The following is a 16,974-nucleotide window of genomic DNA, read 5'->3' as shown; positions in this document are numbered from 1 at the left end:
ATTCTGGGATAGGTTGGGCCACGAAGGATACACCTGACCTATCCTTCAAATCCACGGTAATCGATTTGGAGCAGCCTTCGAATTGGGACGCTTGGCTGTGACATAATCGTCCTCCGAAGGATGTGGCCTATGAATTGGGACATACTTATCACCTCAAATAAATATTAGCATCATCATGTGACTGTTAGCATACAGATTTTCATAGTTAACATTTTCATCACGTCTTGGTTTTGCTAGATTTCGTCATTAACCAAAGATCTTAACCCTCTCAGGCTCAAATTAAACTTTTTGTTGCTAATGCACAACCAAGTCCTGCAGTGGTACTTCTGAGTAAAAAAAACTCATAAAATATGTACAGGGAGTGCAGAATTATTAGGCAAATGAGTATTTTGTCCACATCATCCTCTTCATGCATGTTGTCTTACTCCAAGCTGTATAGGCTCGAAAGCCTACTACCAATTAAGCATATTAGGTGATGTGCATCTCTGTAATGAGAAGGGGTGTGGTCTAATGACATCAACACCCTATATCAGGTGTGCATAATTATTAGGCAACGTCCTTTCCTTTGGCAAAATGGGTCAAAAGAAGGACTTGACAGGCTCAGAAAAGTCAAAAATAGTGAGATATCTTGCAGAGGGATGCAGCAGTCTCAAAATTGCAAAGCTTCTGAAGCGTGATCATCGAACAATCAAGCGTTTCATTCAAAATAGTCAACAGGGTCGCAAGAAGCGTGTGGAAAAACCAAGGCGCAAAATAACTGCCCATGAACTGAGAAAAGTCAAGCGTGCAGCTGCCAAGATGCCACTTGCCACCAGTTTGGCCATATTTCAGAGCTGCAACATCACTGGAGTGCCCAAAAGCACAAGGTGTGCAATACTCAGAGACATGGCCAAGGTAAGAAAGGCTGAAAGACGACCACCACTGAACAAGACACACAAGCTGAAACGTCAAGACTGGGCCAAGAAATATCTCAAGACTGGTTTTTCTAAGGTTTTATGGACTGATGAAATGAGAGTGAGTCTTGATGGGCCAGATGGATGGGCCCGTGGCTGGATTGGTAAAGGGCAGAGAGCTCCAGTCCGACTCAGACGCCAGCAAGGTGGAGGTGGAGTACTGGTTTGGGCTGGTATCATCAAAGATGAGCTTGTGGGGCCTTTTCGGGTTGAGGATGGAGTCAAGCTCAACTCCCAGTCCTACTGCCAGTTTCTGGAAGACACCTTCTTCAAGCAGTGGTACAGGAAGAAGTCTGCATCCTTCAAGAAAAACATGATTTTCATGCAGGACAATGCTCCATCACACGCGTCCAAGTACTCCACAGCGTGGCTGGCAAGAAAGGGTATAAAAGAAGAAAAACTAATGACATGGCCTCCTTGTTCACCTGATCTGAACCCCATTGAGAACCTGTGGTCCATCATCAAATGTGAGATTTACAAGGAGGGAAAACAGTACACCTCTCTGAACAGTGTCTGGGAGGCTGTGGTTGCTGCTGCACGCAATGTTGATGGTGAACAGATCAAAACACTGACAGAATCCATGGATGGCAGGCTTTTGAGTGTCCTTGCAAAGAAAGGTGGCTATATTGGTCGCTGATTTGTTTTTGTTTTGTTTTTGAATGTCAGAAATGTATATTTGTGAATGTGGAGATGTTATATTGGTTTCACTGGTAAAAATAAATAATTGAAATGGGTATATATTTGTTTTTTGTTAAGTTGCCTAATAATTATGCACAGTAATAGTCACCTGCACACACAGATATCCCCCTAAAATAGCTAAAACTAAAAACAAACTAAAAACTACTTCCAAAAACATTCAGCTTTGATATTAATGAGTTTTTTGGGTTCATTGAGAACATGGTTGTTGTTCAATAATAAAATTATTCCTCAAAAATACAACTTGCCTAATAATTCTGCACTCCCTGTATGTGGGGTAATCAGGTTGTTAGTTTTTAACTGTTGCAAATTGGCAACGCCTGCCTTGAGAGGGTTAAAAGTTAAAATGTTAGGGAATTTAATGTGATTGTCAAAAAAGGAACATAAACACCAAACTTCATGACAATCCATCCAACTGTTTCATTTTAATTTTATTGTCAATGATTTGGTGTTTGAGGATCTGCAAAACCATAGGGATCCCTGGGGCTATGGATACTTAACTATCAAAACCCAAGTGGTTTACCAACTGCAGCTAGCTTGACTACAGATGTGAAAAATAGCACTGAACCATAGCATATTAAAGCGGCATGTTTTAACTTTGAAAAACCGCCACCATGCTGAGCACTGTGCGGTATTCCTGATGTTAGAGTGCAATTAATTGAGCCAAAATAGCTCATAAATGTGCATGTTTGACACCATGACATATCAGCCACACTGTTCCTATAATATTAAACTAATAAAATAAGTAAAAATCACATTAATTAAGTCATATAAAACCATGCCTACTTATGAAGAAGTGATATTATAGACAGCAACTCCAGATTTAGGGGTATGATTAAGATTTATTTCCTTTTGAAAATATACCCATAAATTTGTCATATGAAAACAATTATACAACCTTGAACATTTTATCACAACAGGATCACACAAGTTAACACCCACATCCCTGCATTACAAAGAATTGCCCTTAATTGAGTCACTTTTTTTTTGTTTTCTCGAAACATTTAGAACAATTTCAACAACAACGGAAACCCCCCCTTAAACAGTACAAGATCCACTACAACTTTAAAATTTCCATCTATTAAATACCCAGGACCTTTTGGTAGCCCCTGGGAAGCATCCCGACACGCTAGCTTGAAGTGATGCGCTCAAAGAAAAATGCGAGAGGAAGGGGAATTCAACCCATAAATGTGCGAAGCTCAACTGTGTCTTGTCCCAAAGAGGGCACTGGCCAGTAAATCTTTGCCATTGTGTCTAGCTTTTATATCATATCAGGGGATTTGTCTGGCAGAAAAATCTCCAATGATTTATTATGTTATAAAATGGGTTTAACATGCCATTTCTATGGCTAGAAGCCTTTCCAGAGCAATAACAGAATTGTCCACTGCTGTTTGTCAGGAAAAGCGTCTTGTTTTGCTGGGAAGTGAGCTCCAAGGGAAAGACAAAGCTCTGGCCTCACATTATAACTACATTTCTGTAAGTTTAGAAAAAACTATCCAGTGTTGAAGTCATTCCAAGGAGGACAATGACCCCTTTTCATAATGTAGCTATGCAGCATCTCTTTTGAATATATTAATTGTCATTTTGCATACAAACATATATAATCCTCTGTTTTACTCAACGTTGGTGTCGTTACAATGACCGAACGAGAAGAAAAAGGCCTGGAAAAATGCTTTGGACCCCATCATTCGCTTTAATTGTTCCACCCAACAAGAAAGGCAATGCGTGCACATGCACAAAGAAACACACGAATGCAACATGCGCACACAGATGCACGCGCACATACAAGCACGCACGCACACATGAACACAACGCACACCTTTCACACTGCAGCTAAGATGGGTATTAGACAATTTAGTCCTGACATGTTGCAGCGATGATAGCTCTACTGCCACGCAAAGACGTCCCCTGTCAGTCCCGGCGGCTCCCTCCTTCACCTTGATGTCACGGTGAGTCGACAACATCATTACTCATCACATCACCACTGAATCACATGCCTAGTGCGACACTATATCACTCCCATATTGATATGTTGGTTATAGTATTATATTCAGTGTACTGTATGAGAACATTATTTCATATAAACACGTCCACGGTTTCATATATCACTTTTATGGTCACATGTCCACTTTGTCACAACGTCACCGTCATATCGACACCCACTATAAATGTACATGACTTTCATTTGTCACAAATCCACTGTGTCATAGAAAAAACTTTTTTTTCCCCTAACTGATATGTGTGCACTGTGCCGTTAACACCGTTATGGTGTGTGCCAGTCTGCGTTGTTTTCAGATCATTTTCATGTTGACCCTTCGTGGGCCACTTGTTTCCGTCGCCTCTGCTGAAGCCCCGTTGGATTTGCGAGGGACATACTCCATATCAAAGTTGCTCTTATGGCGTCCTTTCCCTCTGCTCCAGGCAAACAGAAACAGGAAGCAGAAGATGACCACACCTAGGAAGGACAGGCAGCCCATGGCTGTAGATATAATGATAGTCTTAATGTCTAATGTGTCTGTCATGTTGTACAGTGCAGTCCCATTCCCCGATGTGCTGTTGGAGTCTGTCAGATTATTTGTGCTCCTGTTGCTATATTGAGATCTATCCCCAATGCTCAGACTCTTCACAGCTAAAGAGGCCGAAAGGCTAGCATTGCCAGCTGGGTTACTGGCGATACACCTATACACCCCGTGGTCATGCAGCTCTGCTGTCTTGATCTCAAGGGTACCATCTGGTCGGACCTCCACCCTACCACGGCTTTTGGCTGTGATATAGCGTCTGTGAGGTGTAATCCAGACCACAGACGGCTGTGGCGCTCCCTCTGCCATGCAGCTCAGACGGGCCGGCTGGCCTTCGTCAGCCATCAGCAGCTGTGTGGTGTTGGGTCCAATCCGTGGCTTGGTGCAGGTCATGTACTTGGACACCAGAGGCTCCTTGAGGTCCTGGAGAGTTTGCCCAATGAGGTTCTGAGGTGCGCTGCACTTAGGCTGGACATCCAAAATCTGCAGAGAAGGGGGCTTGTGGCTGTTGAGCAGCCAAAGCAATCTGCAGTCGCACACTAACGGGTTTCCACCCAAACAAAGCCTCTTCAAGCTGTCTAGAGAGGCGAACACTCCCTTCTCCAGAGAGTCCAGTCGGTTCTCTGACACATCCAGTAGTTGTAAAGATTTGAGGCCCGCAAAAGCAAAGGGCTCTATAGAAACCAGCTGAGCCCCTTGGAGGCGGAGCTCCAGCAAGTGTGAGAGTTGGCCCAGATCTCCCTGGTGGATGTGCTGGATGCGGCAGTAGGACAGGTTGAGATGCGTGAGGTAGGGTAGGTTGTGCAGTGCTGTGCCTGGGAAGGCAGTCAGGTTAGTGTTGGTTATGAACAATGTTGTGAGGTTGAGGCCATGCAGCGAGAGGGGAGGCAGTGTGTCCAGCCAGGGCCAGAAATCAATTTCTAAATGGCGGAGACGAGATAACCTCTTAAAAGAGAAAGGCTTAAGAAAACTAATGCTCAGGTAGCGCATGCGCAGCTCGACCAGGCTGTGTAGATGTGCCAGAGCGTCACTAGGTACGACCGTCAAATTGGAACGTTCCAGTGTCAGGCTTTGAAGTCCGAGTAATCCAGTAAAGGCCCGCTGAGAGATGAAAACCAGCTCGTTATCGCCCACCTCCAGTGATGTCAACCTACGCAGATCTTGAAAGGCATGATCCAGAAGAACCACCAGTCTGTTGTGGCTGAGATCAAGGCGGGTGAGGTTGGTCAGGCCCGACAGAACACCGACAGGAACCAGTTGGAGAAGGTTACTGCGGAAGTTGAGCGAGCGGAGAGCAAGCTGAGAACGAAATGAACCAGGCTCGACTGCACTGATGAGGTTGTCGCTGAGATCCAGGTCTTCTAGTTGCTGGAATGAAGAGAAGTTGTCCGGCGTGATGATGCGCAGCTTGTTCTTACTGAGGTCTAGGACACGTGTCTCAATGGGGATGCCTTCAGGGATGGTGAGGAGGCGCTTGCGGTGGCAACTGACCGATTTGCTTGGAGCAGAGCAATCACATCGGGCGGGGCAGCTCAGAACCGAGCTGGCCAGGAGAAGCAGCAAGGCCCCGCCCAGAAAGAGGTGGCAGTGGTGCGATGCTGGGTGTCGCATGTCTCTTTTACCCACGATGCCCTCTTTCATGGCACAGCTTCTTGTGCATACAGAGCACCATCACGAACAAGCTCTGCAAGACATGAACAAGAAATGTGTTAAATTACACTTACACTCAGGCTGCACCCCCTCCTCCGCCTTCGTGCATTTTTCAACCTTTTACAACCTTTTACACTTTATGTCTACTTAAGCTGCCAACTCTGTTCTCCTTTAATGAACTGTCCCTTTTCCTGGCGAGGTGGATATGAGGGAATTAAACTCCCAGCAGGGCGAGACACAGCAAGAAATAGAAATATCAGCCCCAGAAAAATGTGAACGTTCATCACTGTGTTAGCACAAAAGGTTGCAGGCTAACTGGAGATGTTTTACGAGGATGGAAGATGTTTCAGCCCAATGGCGAGAAATGTCCCTCGTTAGAGTCCACTGAGGCTGAATGCCCATGTGGATTTGTTGTTGCTGCATGTGTGTGAGTTGGTTTTGCAGCGTGCGTGTCTGAGGGTTAGGAAGGGGAACATGTGGCAGGTGCTCAAACTAAAATCCAGACTAAACAGAAAATGAAATGACAGCGTGTGCTTGCTGCTATAATTAAATCTACAGAGTTTTGCCAGCACATGTAACCCCAACACAATGAATGGAAGTATATATTATATATAACTCTTTATTTAGCGATCGACATATTGAGTCAACTCACTTATTGTTAAATATTGCACTGAACACAGTGTGTTTCTATAATTTTCACTAAGATGTTGTGACAAATGGCAGTTTCACATGCTTTCTCTTCTTTCTTTTCTGTGCTTATTATTTTTTCGTTATGATGTATGCATTTGTATTGCACTTTGTACTGCATAAATAACCCAGCAATACTTATTGTATTTCGAAAAATACATTTTTATTTTTGCAGCACAGTAGACTAACACCTCTGCAGCCACTGTGCATGTTTCGCCGTGCACGTGATTTATTCTCAGCTCGCGATTATACAAAAGGTGTTTACCGTGGCCACATTTGCTGCTTTGCATAACAGTGCATGCAACTGTTTCCAGTTAAATCATTTTGAGTTAATTCAAACCAAATTCTTTCAATTATGTTTAAGGAGACAAATGCAAACGTGGCCACTTGCACAAGTTTTTTTCCCACACGGGTGAGGTGATTACACACTAATAATTTTCAGAGGCTGCTTTAGTGAATTTAAATACGCATTTTTATTCATTTGCCCTGCGAAATGTGGCTCTTAATTTCCATTCCTGCAAAGGCAGGGTTGGAAAGGAAGCATAGATAACAGCAGGGTAATGAGGAGACGGATGCAGAGTTCAACAGTAAAATGTTATCTCTAAGAGCCGAATCTCTCCATGGCTCGGAAAGACACAGACTTTGACAGAAAAAACCACCAGTGAGCAGCCACAGGTTGTTGAATTGACAGATGGCTATGTAGACAGAGAGGCTGACCATAATTGCCTCATTACCAGTAGTATTTGCATTCTGCTCATGGCTATCTTTGCCAATTAGGTGTGCAAAACGTAAGGCACATCTGTGAGTGGTGGAAATTTGAATGCTCTGTGATAAAGGCAAGGAAAAATGGGAGAAATATGAAAGGCGCCTTTAGAAAAGCTTTTCCACTGCTTGCAGAGCTCGCAAAGCAAAATCCTGCCAAGGTAAGCAGATGATGAGCACACAGACAGACACGTACCTTACTTTGATAGTGAAGTGAGTGACGTTCAGAAAATAGCTGAGATGAGGCAGAAGGAGCCATGCACACTCACTCATCCGCTTTCTTACAGCACTCACCCCACCGCTCAGCTCATCAGCCGCACCGCTCGCATCTCCATATCTCTGCCTTTCTTTCCCCTTTTCTTTCTATTGCTGTTTTATCTCCGTATCCTCCTGTTCACACATCTTCCACCTAACTCCTTTTCTCTCCGCGGTCCTGCCTGGCAAAAGCCCCAGTCCGTTCATCAGTCCCTGCAGGCTGGGTTTTTATCGATCGCGGCGCAGACACATCAGATGCCAGGAATGTAGCCTTTAACAAAGAGCAGGCCGTTGCCACAGCAACTACAAAACCTTACTCCCATCCGCTCTGTGTTGTCTGCCAATCAAATTAATGAAAAAAGGAAGGAATAGAGTAAGGGCGGGGGGTGATGTTTTTCCATATTCATTTAGTTTTCATATTGAGACAACAAACTATTTGAATGTATGGGTAGAAATTCAGGTCCGCTGGTGGAGCCAAGCTCACTTTAAGGTGTTTCCAAGCTGTCATTCCGAGCGCCTCGCTATTTGTCGGCCTGTCTTGTTGCCCATCCATCTGGTGCTCTGGTAACTATCTATGTCTCTCTACCTTATTATCCTTCCACATGCCTGCTTCTTTCTTTGTGTATTTATCAGTCTGCCCTTACCCGCCAGCTTCTCTTCCTCCCTGCTTCTCTGTTTAATAATTACAGTCCACTTGTCTTTTGCTGCAGTGGGGAACTGGCCTGGTGATGTGCTGATGAGTCGTGTGTCAGGCGGTCCTGCCACGGCTCTGCTCTGAGAGTTAGCCTACAAACGGAAACGGCACCATCTCGTCAGTTATTAAAGCTTGTATCAGGAGTAAACTAGCTGTTGTTTTACGCTTTCATTTCTCCACAGTTAGAAAAGGTTTTAAAAAATGAAGCAGAGGAAAATTTTATGCATTTTAAAGCAGAGATTGTGGAAAAAAAACTGTACAGTTGCTATATTGCTTCATGAATCAAAATCTGTCCAGGTTCCCATGCGGGCACTGGTGCAATAAAGGTGATTCCCACAAGACTCCAAATCATGTCCTTGGATTAAAATACTATTTCAACATTTGTGCAAGCGCATAACCTTGAAAACTGATGTAGCTTTGATTCTTCTAAAGACCAGCAGTCTGTTTGATGTCCCCACACACACCCAACACCACTCTGCCGCTCACCGTTCTAGTTTATCTCCACAGAATAGCTGAATGGATAACTGATAAGAATGATCACACTTTCTAATAACCATCATCGCAAAAGGGTAAATAGTAGTAAACAAAAGTTAAATTAAACTTTCATCATTTTTAACTTTTAACTTGGTTAAAAGTTGTTTTTTAAACCAACCATAAACTTTGTTTGGCTATTGAAAAAGTTGTGACTGATGTTTAAAAGTATGTGTGAGTAGATGGGGGTAGTGATGGTTCCTCTCTTAGCTCAGGGCACTCTCACAAAAGAGTTTCACATCCTGGTAAACAAAGGTTTAAAAAAAAAATCACAGGACTGTGGTCATTATCAGTCTCACTCATTATTCATTGTTTGGTTATGTCTGGCAAAGTGTGTGAATCTCTGAAGTGCCTGCAGATGGATGAGGATGTACTTAGTGATCAGAAAATACTTTGATAAAATGTGGAAGTCTTTAAATACAAAATCCATTTAGTGATCTGACTATTGACCATTGCATTAAAAATTCATACTCTGAACTCTGAAACATTGCCATTCCACACACACCGACTTCTGCGTTACATATAGCATATATTCAGCTGCTTGTGAATGCAATTATCCAATCAGTCAACTGCATGGCAGCAAGAAAGCAACAGTAACTCAAATAACCATGTTACAACCAAGATTTGCAGAAGAGCATCTGTGAACACACAACATGTCCAACCTTGACGCAGATGGGCCACTGTAGCGGAAGACCACACTGGAAGCTGGAAACTCAGACCGCAATTTATATGAGGTTATTAAAACAGGACAACACAAAACTTAAAAAGACTGGTCTGCCGAGTTTGGATTTTTACTGCAACATTTGAATGGGAGGGTCAGAATTTGGCATAAATGGCATGAAAATGTGTATCCAGCTGCCCTGTATCGAAGGTTCAAGCTGGGATTTTTTCTTGGCACATTTTCGGCCGCTTAGTACCAAATAAGTCTCATTTAACAGCAGAGCCTCCCTGAATAATTTTGCTAACTATGTGCATCCCACAAACCTCAGTGTACCAGTCCTTTCAGCAGGATAATGCGGCTAACAGATCTGCAGCAACTGTGCGGTACTACTACGTCAATAGGGACCAAAATCTGTAATGTTTCCAGCACCTTGTTCATGAAACTGTGTCGCAAAGAATTAAGGAAGCTCTAATGACTGTATGGGGTCCAAACTGCTCCTAGCAAGCTGTAACTAATGAAGTGGTCTGTGAGCATATAGTCCCTACTGCGTACACAAACACAAGAAAACAAATTACCAGTGGATTTGTTTCTTATCACCTTTGACACTGTAACTGTTTTTAAGTGAAACTGCAAGAGAGCATTCACTGGTTAATTGCATTATCCACCTCCAGATCACATTCGAAGCCCTCTATGTCACAGAAGCTTCTTCTATCAGAGTAACTCCACAGCCACTCAGATCACCACACCAATTTCTAGTGGGACTTCAACTGTGATATAGCACTGCTTCTGCAGACTCCTTTAACCATTAAAAACATCGATGGTTTTTTAGACATATTGTAAAATGCTAAATTAAGTTTGCTTACTTACTTACCCAAGACACACAGATAAAGTTCTTAGAAAAATACAGCAAATCCTGTAACTGTACCCCACATCTTTTTAACATTGTGGCATAATTAATCAAAATAAGCGAGGCCTTTGCTGAAACAATGGTGTTTTCTGCCGCAACAACTTTGTTCTATACTGAGTAGCACCTGGTGCGAATTAACCAGAGATTAACTAGCTTGTTGTGATGAAGGCTCTGTGTTCCCAGCAAAAAGCTTTTCAGACTTCCAGGCGATGACAGGTGGTGGAGGGCGTGAAAAGCAGATGGGAAAGAAAACCCATTTCCAACATGTTAAAGAGTCAGAGGAATAAAAGAAGAAACGAAAAAATACAAACAAGACTGAAAGGAACACATTTGTACTCGGTTGCCAGTTATTAAACATCTAACAGCACATTTAAAAACGTGAGCTCATGACCTTTTAAAACAGCACCAATATCTTTATATTAACAGTGAAGAATATTTATGTATAATATAAAACAGGTCTTTAGTAGAGCCCACAGATGATTATTACTTCTTCCCATTGCCCTAAGCCAGTGTCTCAGGGAGGAGGGAACGAAAGATATTGATACTGATGCAAAAGATGATCATGTTTAGAATTTGCAGGTGTTGGAGTGTTGAAATTTCTGTCTGGAGGCATCATTCAAAAGAGCAGTAGCCTGCTAACAACAGTGTAAACTGGACACGCTGGTTGTTTAACTACGCAGGTGGATTTATACGGTCGATACTGCTGAATAAAAGTTCAGTGTTTCATTATCTTTGTTAAAGCTTTTTCAAGCAATTATAAAAAACACCCAGCTTGTGTGAAAAGTTTTTCTTGTTCCTTTATGGGCTTAATAAACACACACACACACACACACACACACACACACACACACACATGGAAGAATTTAGCCAGGTTACTGAAGAGTCAGATATATATATCAACCTGGATTTGTGCAGACCAATACATAGAATGAACTGTTGGTATTTAATTTTTATCGGCTGGATAAATATGTTAGTGGATTTGTTGCATTGACTCTAAACTCTGCATTTTCCCAAATACAGCCAGTTACAACTTGGTCCCGATAGATAAGAAACACTATGGAGAAAAACTGGAGAGGTTGGGTCTCTTGGCTGACTTGGGTGAGCTTGAGGAGGAGGTGCTCGAGGAGAGGGCGGTCTGGGTGTGTCTGCGTTCACTGCTGTGTCTGTGATCTGAACTCAGATAATGGTTAGATGGATGGATGGAGGTGCAAAGTGAACTCTAAGCTCGCCACAGTGAAGAGTGCAGGATGTGATAGACAAATGTAACACCGAGCCTGCGTTTTTTCAGAAGGAAAAGAGAAAAAGGAGTATTTTCCAACTCATAACTTTTAAGCTACACGAACTTAATACTATGGACGAATTGAACGGAAAGCACGTTCGCTTTAAAGTACACGCAGATGTTAATCTGAATATTTAAACTGTGAAAACATTTAATGAAAATTCAGCAACTCAAAAAATTCTACCATTACCAAATTTTGAAATCCAATAATCCTGATGGAAAACGACAGCAACAAATTCCTAATTATACATTTGAGAGTAAAAAATAGTGTTATAACAATGAGTCACTAAACATGATGACACAGAACTTATTCTACGGATGCTCAGCTGTAACTGTGCTAAATGTGATTTATTTCAAAGAGAAAAAATAAACAATGGAACGCTCATTGGACTCACAGCTGTACCTGACCGCCTCCTCACTGAATGGGCTACTGAGACAGCCACATCACGGTGCAGAAGCCTCCAGCATGTAAAGGGTTAAAGGGATGATTATTATCCTCTGTTATAATCATAATGAGACCAGAACTATAATATGAAAGCATTTACTGCGTCGAAGTAATCTGCACATCACTGACATATGACTCAACACTGCGAGTGGCCTATTTAAATCTGTGGCTCTGACAAGCCTGACCCAGGCTGACATACAGTGGCACACATACAGTACCATAGATGCAGCTTCTCACTTTGAGCTTTACAATATTTTTAGAAAGAGTTGGAGCCAACTCTGTCACGTTCAAGATGCAAAATATACAAAAGCCCATAGAATTCTGGGTAAATTGTAATAGTAAGGCGGGTCATTGAGAAGGGCAGCCTACAGGGTTGAACGTTTTGGGATTTGGTTCTGAATTGGATTAGAGTCACAGTGAAACTGTAGAAAATCTGACAGCCGAAAAGGAGCTGTAGGGTGATGCATGAGTCACTGTGAGATGGAGAGAGAAAGAAAGAAGAGGGTAAAAAAGAGAGAGATGGGAGAGAAGAACATAAAGCAGAAATGCATGAAGAAGTGAAGGAAAGCCACGCTTACAAGATTAGATAAAAACCCTTGTTTTCCTGAGCTGACCGTGACTTCTAACGTACTTTTTACTGCGTGAAGCTGGGGAAACTGATTGCAGCTCTTCCACGAGATCTCAGTAATACTCAGGCAATGTTCAGCACACATGTTGATTTTAATCTGTGGGCTCATCTGTCAAGATGAGCACCATTAAATCCCTGTTCATTATCGCACCACTTACCAAATCTGCGGCCTTTGACAGGAGCAGAGCAAACGCAATTTACACTGGGAGGGACTTAATTGGACCGTACCAAAACATTTTATTTTATACAATATCTGTGGCTGCAAAACTATCTGTGGATTAATAATGCATTTTATTGACACAGCGTGTCCATCACGTTTCTTTTTGCCCTCAGGTGTGCAATAAATCAATGTGTTGTGCTGCAGTTTTGTGAAAAGCACCATTTGCAGGACTGCAACTTTGAGGTAATGATGTTTGCACAGTTAAGCCAGTATGTGTGGCTAGAGGTAGCTATATAACATTAAAGGCATGTGTTGTCTTTGTGGTTACGGTGCATAATAATCGCCACTATAAATCCTCTCTCCTCCTCCCACCGGCTTGCAAACGTGAGTCTGTTGTTGAATTCATTTACATGGCTGCAATTATTTTGCAGCCAGCTCCTTGGAAATAAGCCATTATCATTTTCTTCCCACTACAACCCCTGCAAAGGACTTTAATGCAGATTTTACTCTTGCTTTTGCATTATAAAAAGCTTGCATTTCTTTCAAGTTTTCATTTGTCACTTTAGATCACCAGTCATAAAAACTGTGCGCTTCTATTCATCCTTTTGCTTTCTCGCTTAAATAATAAAATGTTCTGCTTTGCTCATTTCCAGATGTATGAGTGGCATGAATAATGGAATTATTTCACATGGGAGAGTTCACATGTAGGCGATTATTATCAGCGGGAACATACTCTGCATGATAATTGACCCGAGAGGACATGTCATCGAACCAGTCATCGTTTTTGTGCATATCTGATGCACAAACAAATGTGCGTGCAAATGGTGATGATGATTCAACAAGCAACTATGCTGTGACACAGTGAATTAACAAAATATTAGGACTGCATATTCTACTAATGCCGTTAGACAAAGAAAGAAACTGGGGAGCTAGAGGACAGCTGAGATTTAGCAAAAGCAGCAGAAAGGCATTACTGATGCTTTCTGCCTTCGGTGCAGCCGGAGCTCGATTTAATGATAATTCGCTGTGTATTCACCACAAATACTAACAAGCCAAATTCATTTTCTATTCTGGGAATTGTGTCACTCTGCACACCCACTGACCACCCTGCAGAGTGCAAAATGTCAGCAGAGCTTTCAGGGTGCTGTTAGGATTCGGAAGTTGAACCGTGTTCTTCTCGGCTAATTAGAGCCTGTGCATCCAAACTCTGCCAATTAAACAGCTTCTTTCTGCACCACTGGCCACGTTTCCTCTGAAGCTGTGGCTTGTTGAGCCATCACCAGCGTATCCTGTCTTCCACCATGTGGCTTGTTGTGCGTCTGCTGTGCTGCAGGCTCACGAGGGATGTTGCTTTACCCCACAGTCTCTGGATTTAGAACTGTCCAGTTAATACTTAGTGAGTGTTTGCTCATACTGATAGACAGAGGGAGGGAGTGTGCAGAGCCTTTGCACAACAGCTTTTAGAAGTGCAACTAAATGCAAACAGTAATGTGCTGTAACACAGCGTCCATGCTGTGGACATGAATAATGTGAGCATTGTGTTCCTCCACCGGCTGACGTGCCATCTATGACACACAAAAACCCTGTTTGTAAAATGTTAGTCAAAACTGAATTCTCGTTACGTGCAAATTTGATTAAATTCTGACAAATACTGAAGGAAGAGCTGTGGTTTTTATAAACTGTGGATGGGCAACGGATTCCCATACTGCCTCTTTATATAATATTCTTTAGATTACATATCATAGAGCACAGCAACTTTCAGATATGCTTCTTCTTGAAAATATATCAAATTTACATTTCAGTCTAATCCTTGGAAAGTCACTTTTGTGTAAAAGTGTATGTAGCATTGTATGAATGTTGCTTTTGTCTTATTAAGATCATTTAGGAGTCCTTTTGATTTTCAGCATTTACATGAAATAATTAAATTCAGTGATTTAGTTGCCATCATCCTGTGTTTTAATTTTTTTGGCATTATGCTAAAAAAAAAAAAAGGAAATAAGGAAAAGGTTTGTGCTACCTATTCATCATGAAAGACAGACAATGTTAGCAACTATCCGATAAAGCCTAGTCATAAAGGTCCAAAGGCTTTTTGCAGTATTTTTGCTGTATGTTTAAAAGCTTTCGCTGTCATTGGTTATATATGAAGGAGATGGATGTAGTCACTGTGACCTCACCTATTGCTAATTAAAATCCACTTGTGAAGCCTGGATTTTAGCACTTTTGCTACCTTCATTTTGATATTTTGAAACCAAATGTCACAAATGAGGTTACTTGTCATTCATAAGGTAGTAGTAAGGGATCTTAACTCTAAATGGGACAGTAATTTACAATTCAATTTTATTATTTTATTATTTTTCAGTTGGTTGCACTGCCCCCAAGTGGCCAATAAATTATCTCACAGATTTCTGTTATTATTTGTTCTGGCAGAAGAATAATCTGCATGAAATAGAAATGAAATTTATGACTGAGAGGAACAGTGATCACTAGCCAAGGCTTCAGGGACACAAGCCTAGAAACAACATCCAGCAGACATCCATCAATATGGAACAATGTATATGTCTAACTCAACGGTGGTCGCCAGCTAAGTGAAATTGGTCGCAAAGTTGCTGCATCAAAAACCTCCTTGCTTTGATTGCAAGTGGTTGCCAAGGGGATTGCAACTGGTCTCTAGGCCGGTCGGACTGAGGCTGAAGGCTTCCATTGCAAAATATACTTAAAAATTGATCACTGAGCAATCAGGCAGCTGCGGTTCAGGAGGTAGAGAGGTCGGTACAAATGGAAATGTTGGTGTCTTCTCTAGTATGCATGTCAAAGTATCCTTAGGCAAGATATTGAACCCCGAGTTGGACCCAATGCATCCACTGGAGTTTAGAAGAAAAGCACTTAGATGCACAAAAAGATGCTTGTGTAAATGCCTAAAGAGGATTTGAAGTAGAAGAGCGCTACATAAGTAGCAGACCATTTGCATAATGTCCCGAATAATAACTTTTCAGACTCTTGTCATATCTAAGTAAAACTATAACACAACAATCTGGTATAACAGACGCGTCTGACAGAAAGCAGTTCCATTCTGCTTTTGAAAACAGTTCATTTTCAGCCTTCTAATGTACAGTCAAACATGTCAGATACATGGAAGAGCTTTACTTGATAAATGAGCGAGCCCTTAAGCTTGCTCTTTTAAATATGAGTCATTCACAAGTAGTTTTTTCTACTGATTCTCAAAGATTTCTCTCATATGCTAAAAGATCAAATAGTCCATTAAGGTCCTTCCTGAAATAATGAAATAGTTAAGGAGGCAATCTATTAGCTGCTTTCCAAGTGATTCGGTTTAAAATCTCCTTTTTCAAATGTGTCGCACAGACACTCAATTCTGTAGCTAATAGTACTGTAACATCAATATTCATACTGGTCTGTGCGTTAGTCTCTAGCCATTTTATATTCTACCTCCGTCGCAGAAGGACAGTAATCATACTGTGAGAAGTGATTGCTTCAAATATCTCATTGCTTCATTTCAATGACTGCTTAGGTTTCCAACAAAATAATGATCTGATTTTCCACGCCGTGTCCACCGGCATTATTGTCTCCTGCCTATCCTGGCAAGAGTTTTGTAGAGTAGTAGATTTTTCTCACCCTCTCGCTCTCTTTCCTTGTTGCTTATAAATCCGAGTGTTACTTGAAGGACACTCACCATATTAGGTTTCTGTCTAATTTTAGTCTTGGGAGGTAGAACTCATCCATTTTTCATGGTAGACGTATACCACTGCTGGTTCATAGGGGCCTTCCTTATTCACAGAAACAAGATTTGTCTTAACATATTACACCAGAATGTTTTTGCTCTCTATTCTAATCATCTTATCTCCTGCAAACAAGTCCTGTGTAATGTGTTTCACGACTATATTACTGATAGGTTTTGGCACATTTGCATGGAGGCTTATTGCTGCTGGGGTAGAGGTTCGGATTTTCTTCTGTTAAACTTGTGCGCAATCCCAGCAACCATATTTAAAAAGAATCACATATAGTTCCAGGTTTTACTCAACCAGAGAAAATCTACAATCCTTTTCATTCCAGATGACACTAAACCACTACGTCAGAGAGGTGCTGCTACTTTAAAAGGTCAAGTTTTACCTTACACATATCGCTTACCTCT

General features: G+C 41.8%; 1 protein-coding gene across 4 annotated transcripts in view; it reads right to left on the bottom strand.

The window, feature by feature from the left end:
* Positions 1–1,954: 1,954 nt before the first annotated feature.
* Positions 1,955–16,974, bottom strand: part of lingo2b (leucine rich repeat and Ig domain containing 2b) — a 37,625-nt gene continuing 22,605 nt past the window's right edge. Inside the window, exons 1-2 of one of the 4 annotated variants that reach the window (XM_005947535.3) lie at positions 7,562–11,114; positions 1,955–5,852 (exon numbers count right to left, since the gene is read on the bottom strand). In XM_005947535.3, the coding sequence (XP_005947597.1) occupies positions 3,941–5,809 (1,869 nt within the window). In that variant the 5' untranslated portion in view covers positions 5,810–5,852; positions 7,562–11,114 and the 3' untranslated portion in view covers positions 1,955–3,940. Of the gene's footprint in view, positions 5,853–7,463; positions 11,115–16,974 lie in introns of those variants that run through there. The other 3 variants (XM_014329282.2, XM_042214152.1, XM_005947534.3) reach the window with 3 other exon arrangements.

Source organism: Haplochromis burtoni, unplaced genomic scaffold (assembly GCF_018398535.1).
Source record: "Haplochromis burtoni strain Fernald_Lab_line unplaced genomic scaffold, NCSU_Asbu1 Contig_523, whole genome shotgun sequence".
Lineage (NCBI taxonomy): Eukaryota > Metazoa > Chordata > Actinopteri > Cichliformes > Cichlidae > Haplochromis > Haplochromis burtoni.
This window is presented reverse-complemented; position numbering and strand designations above follow the sequence as displayed.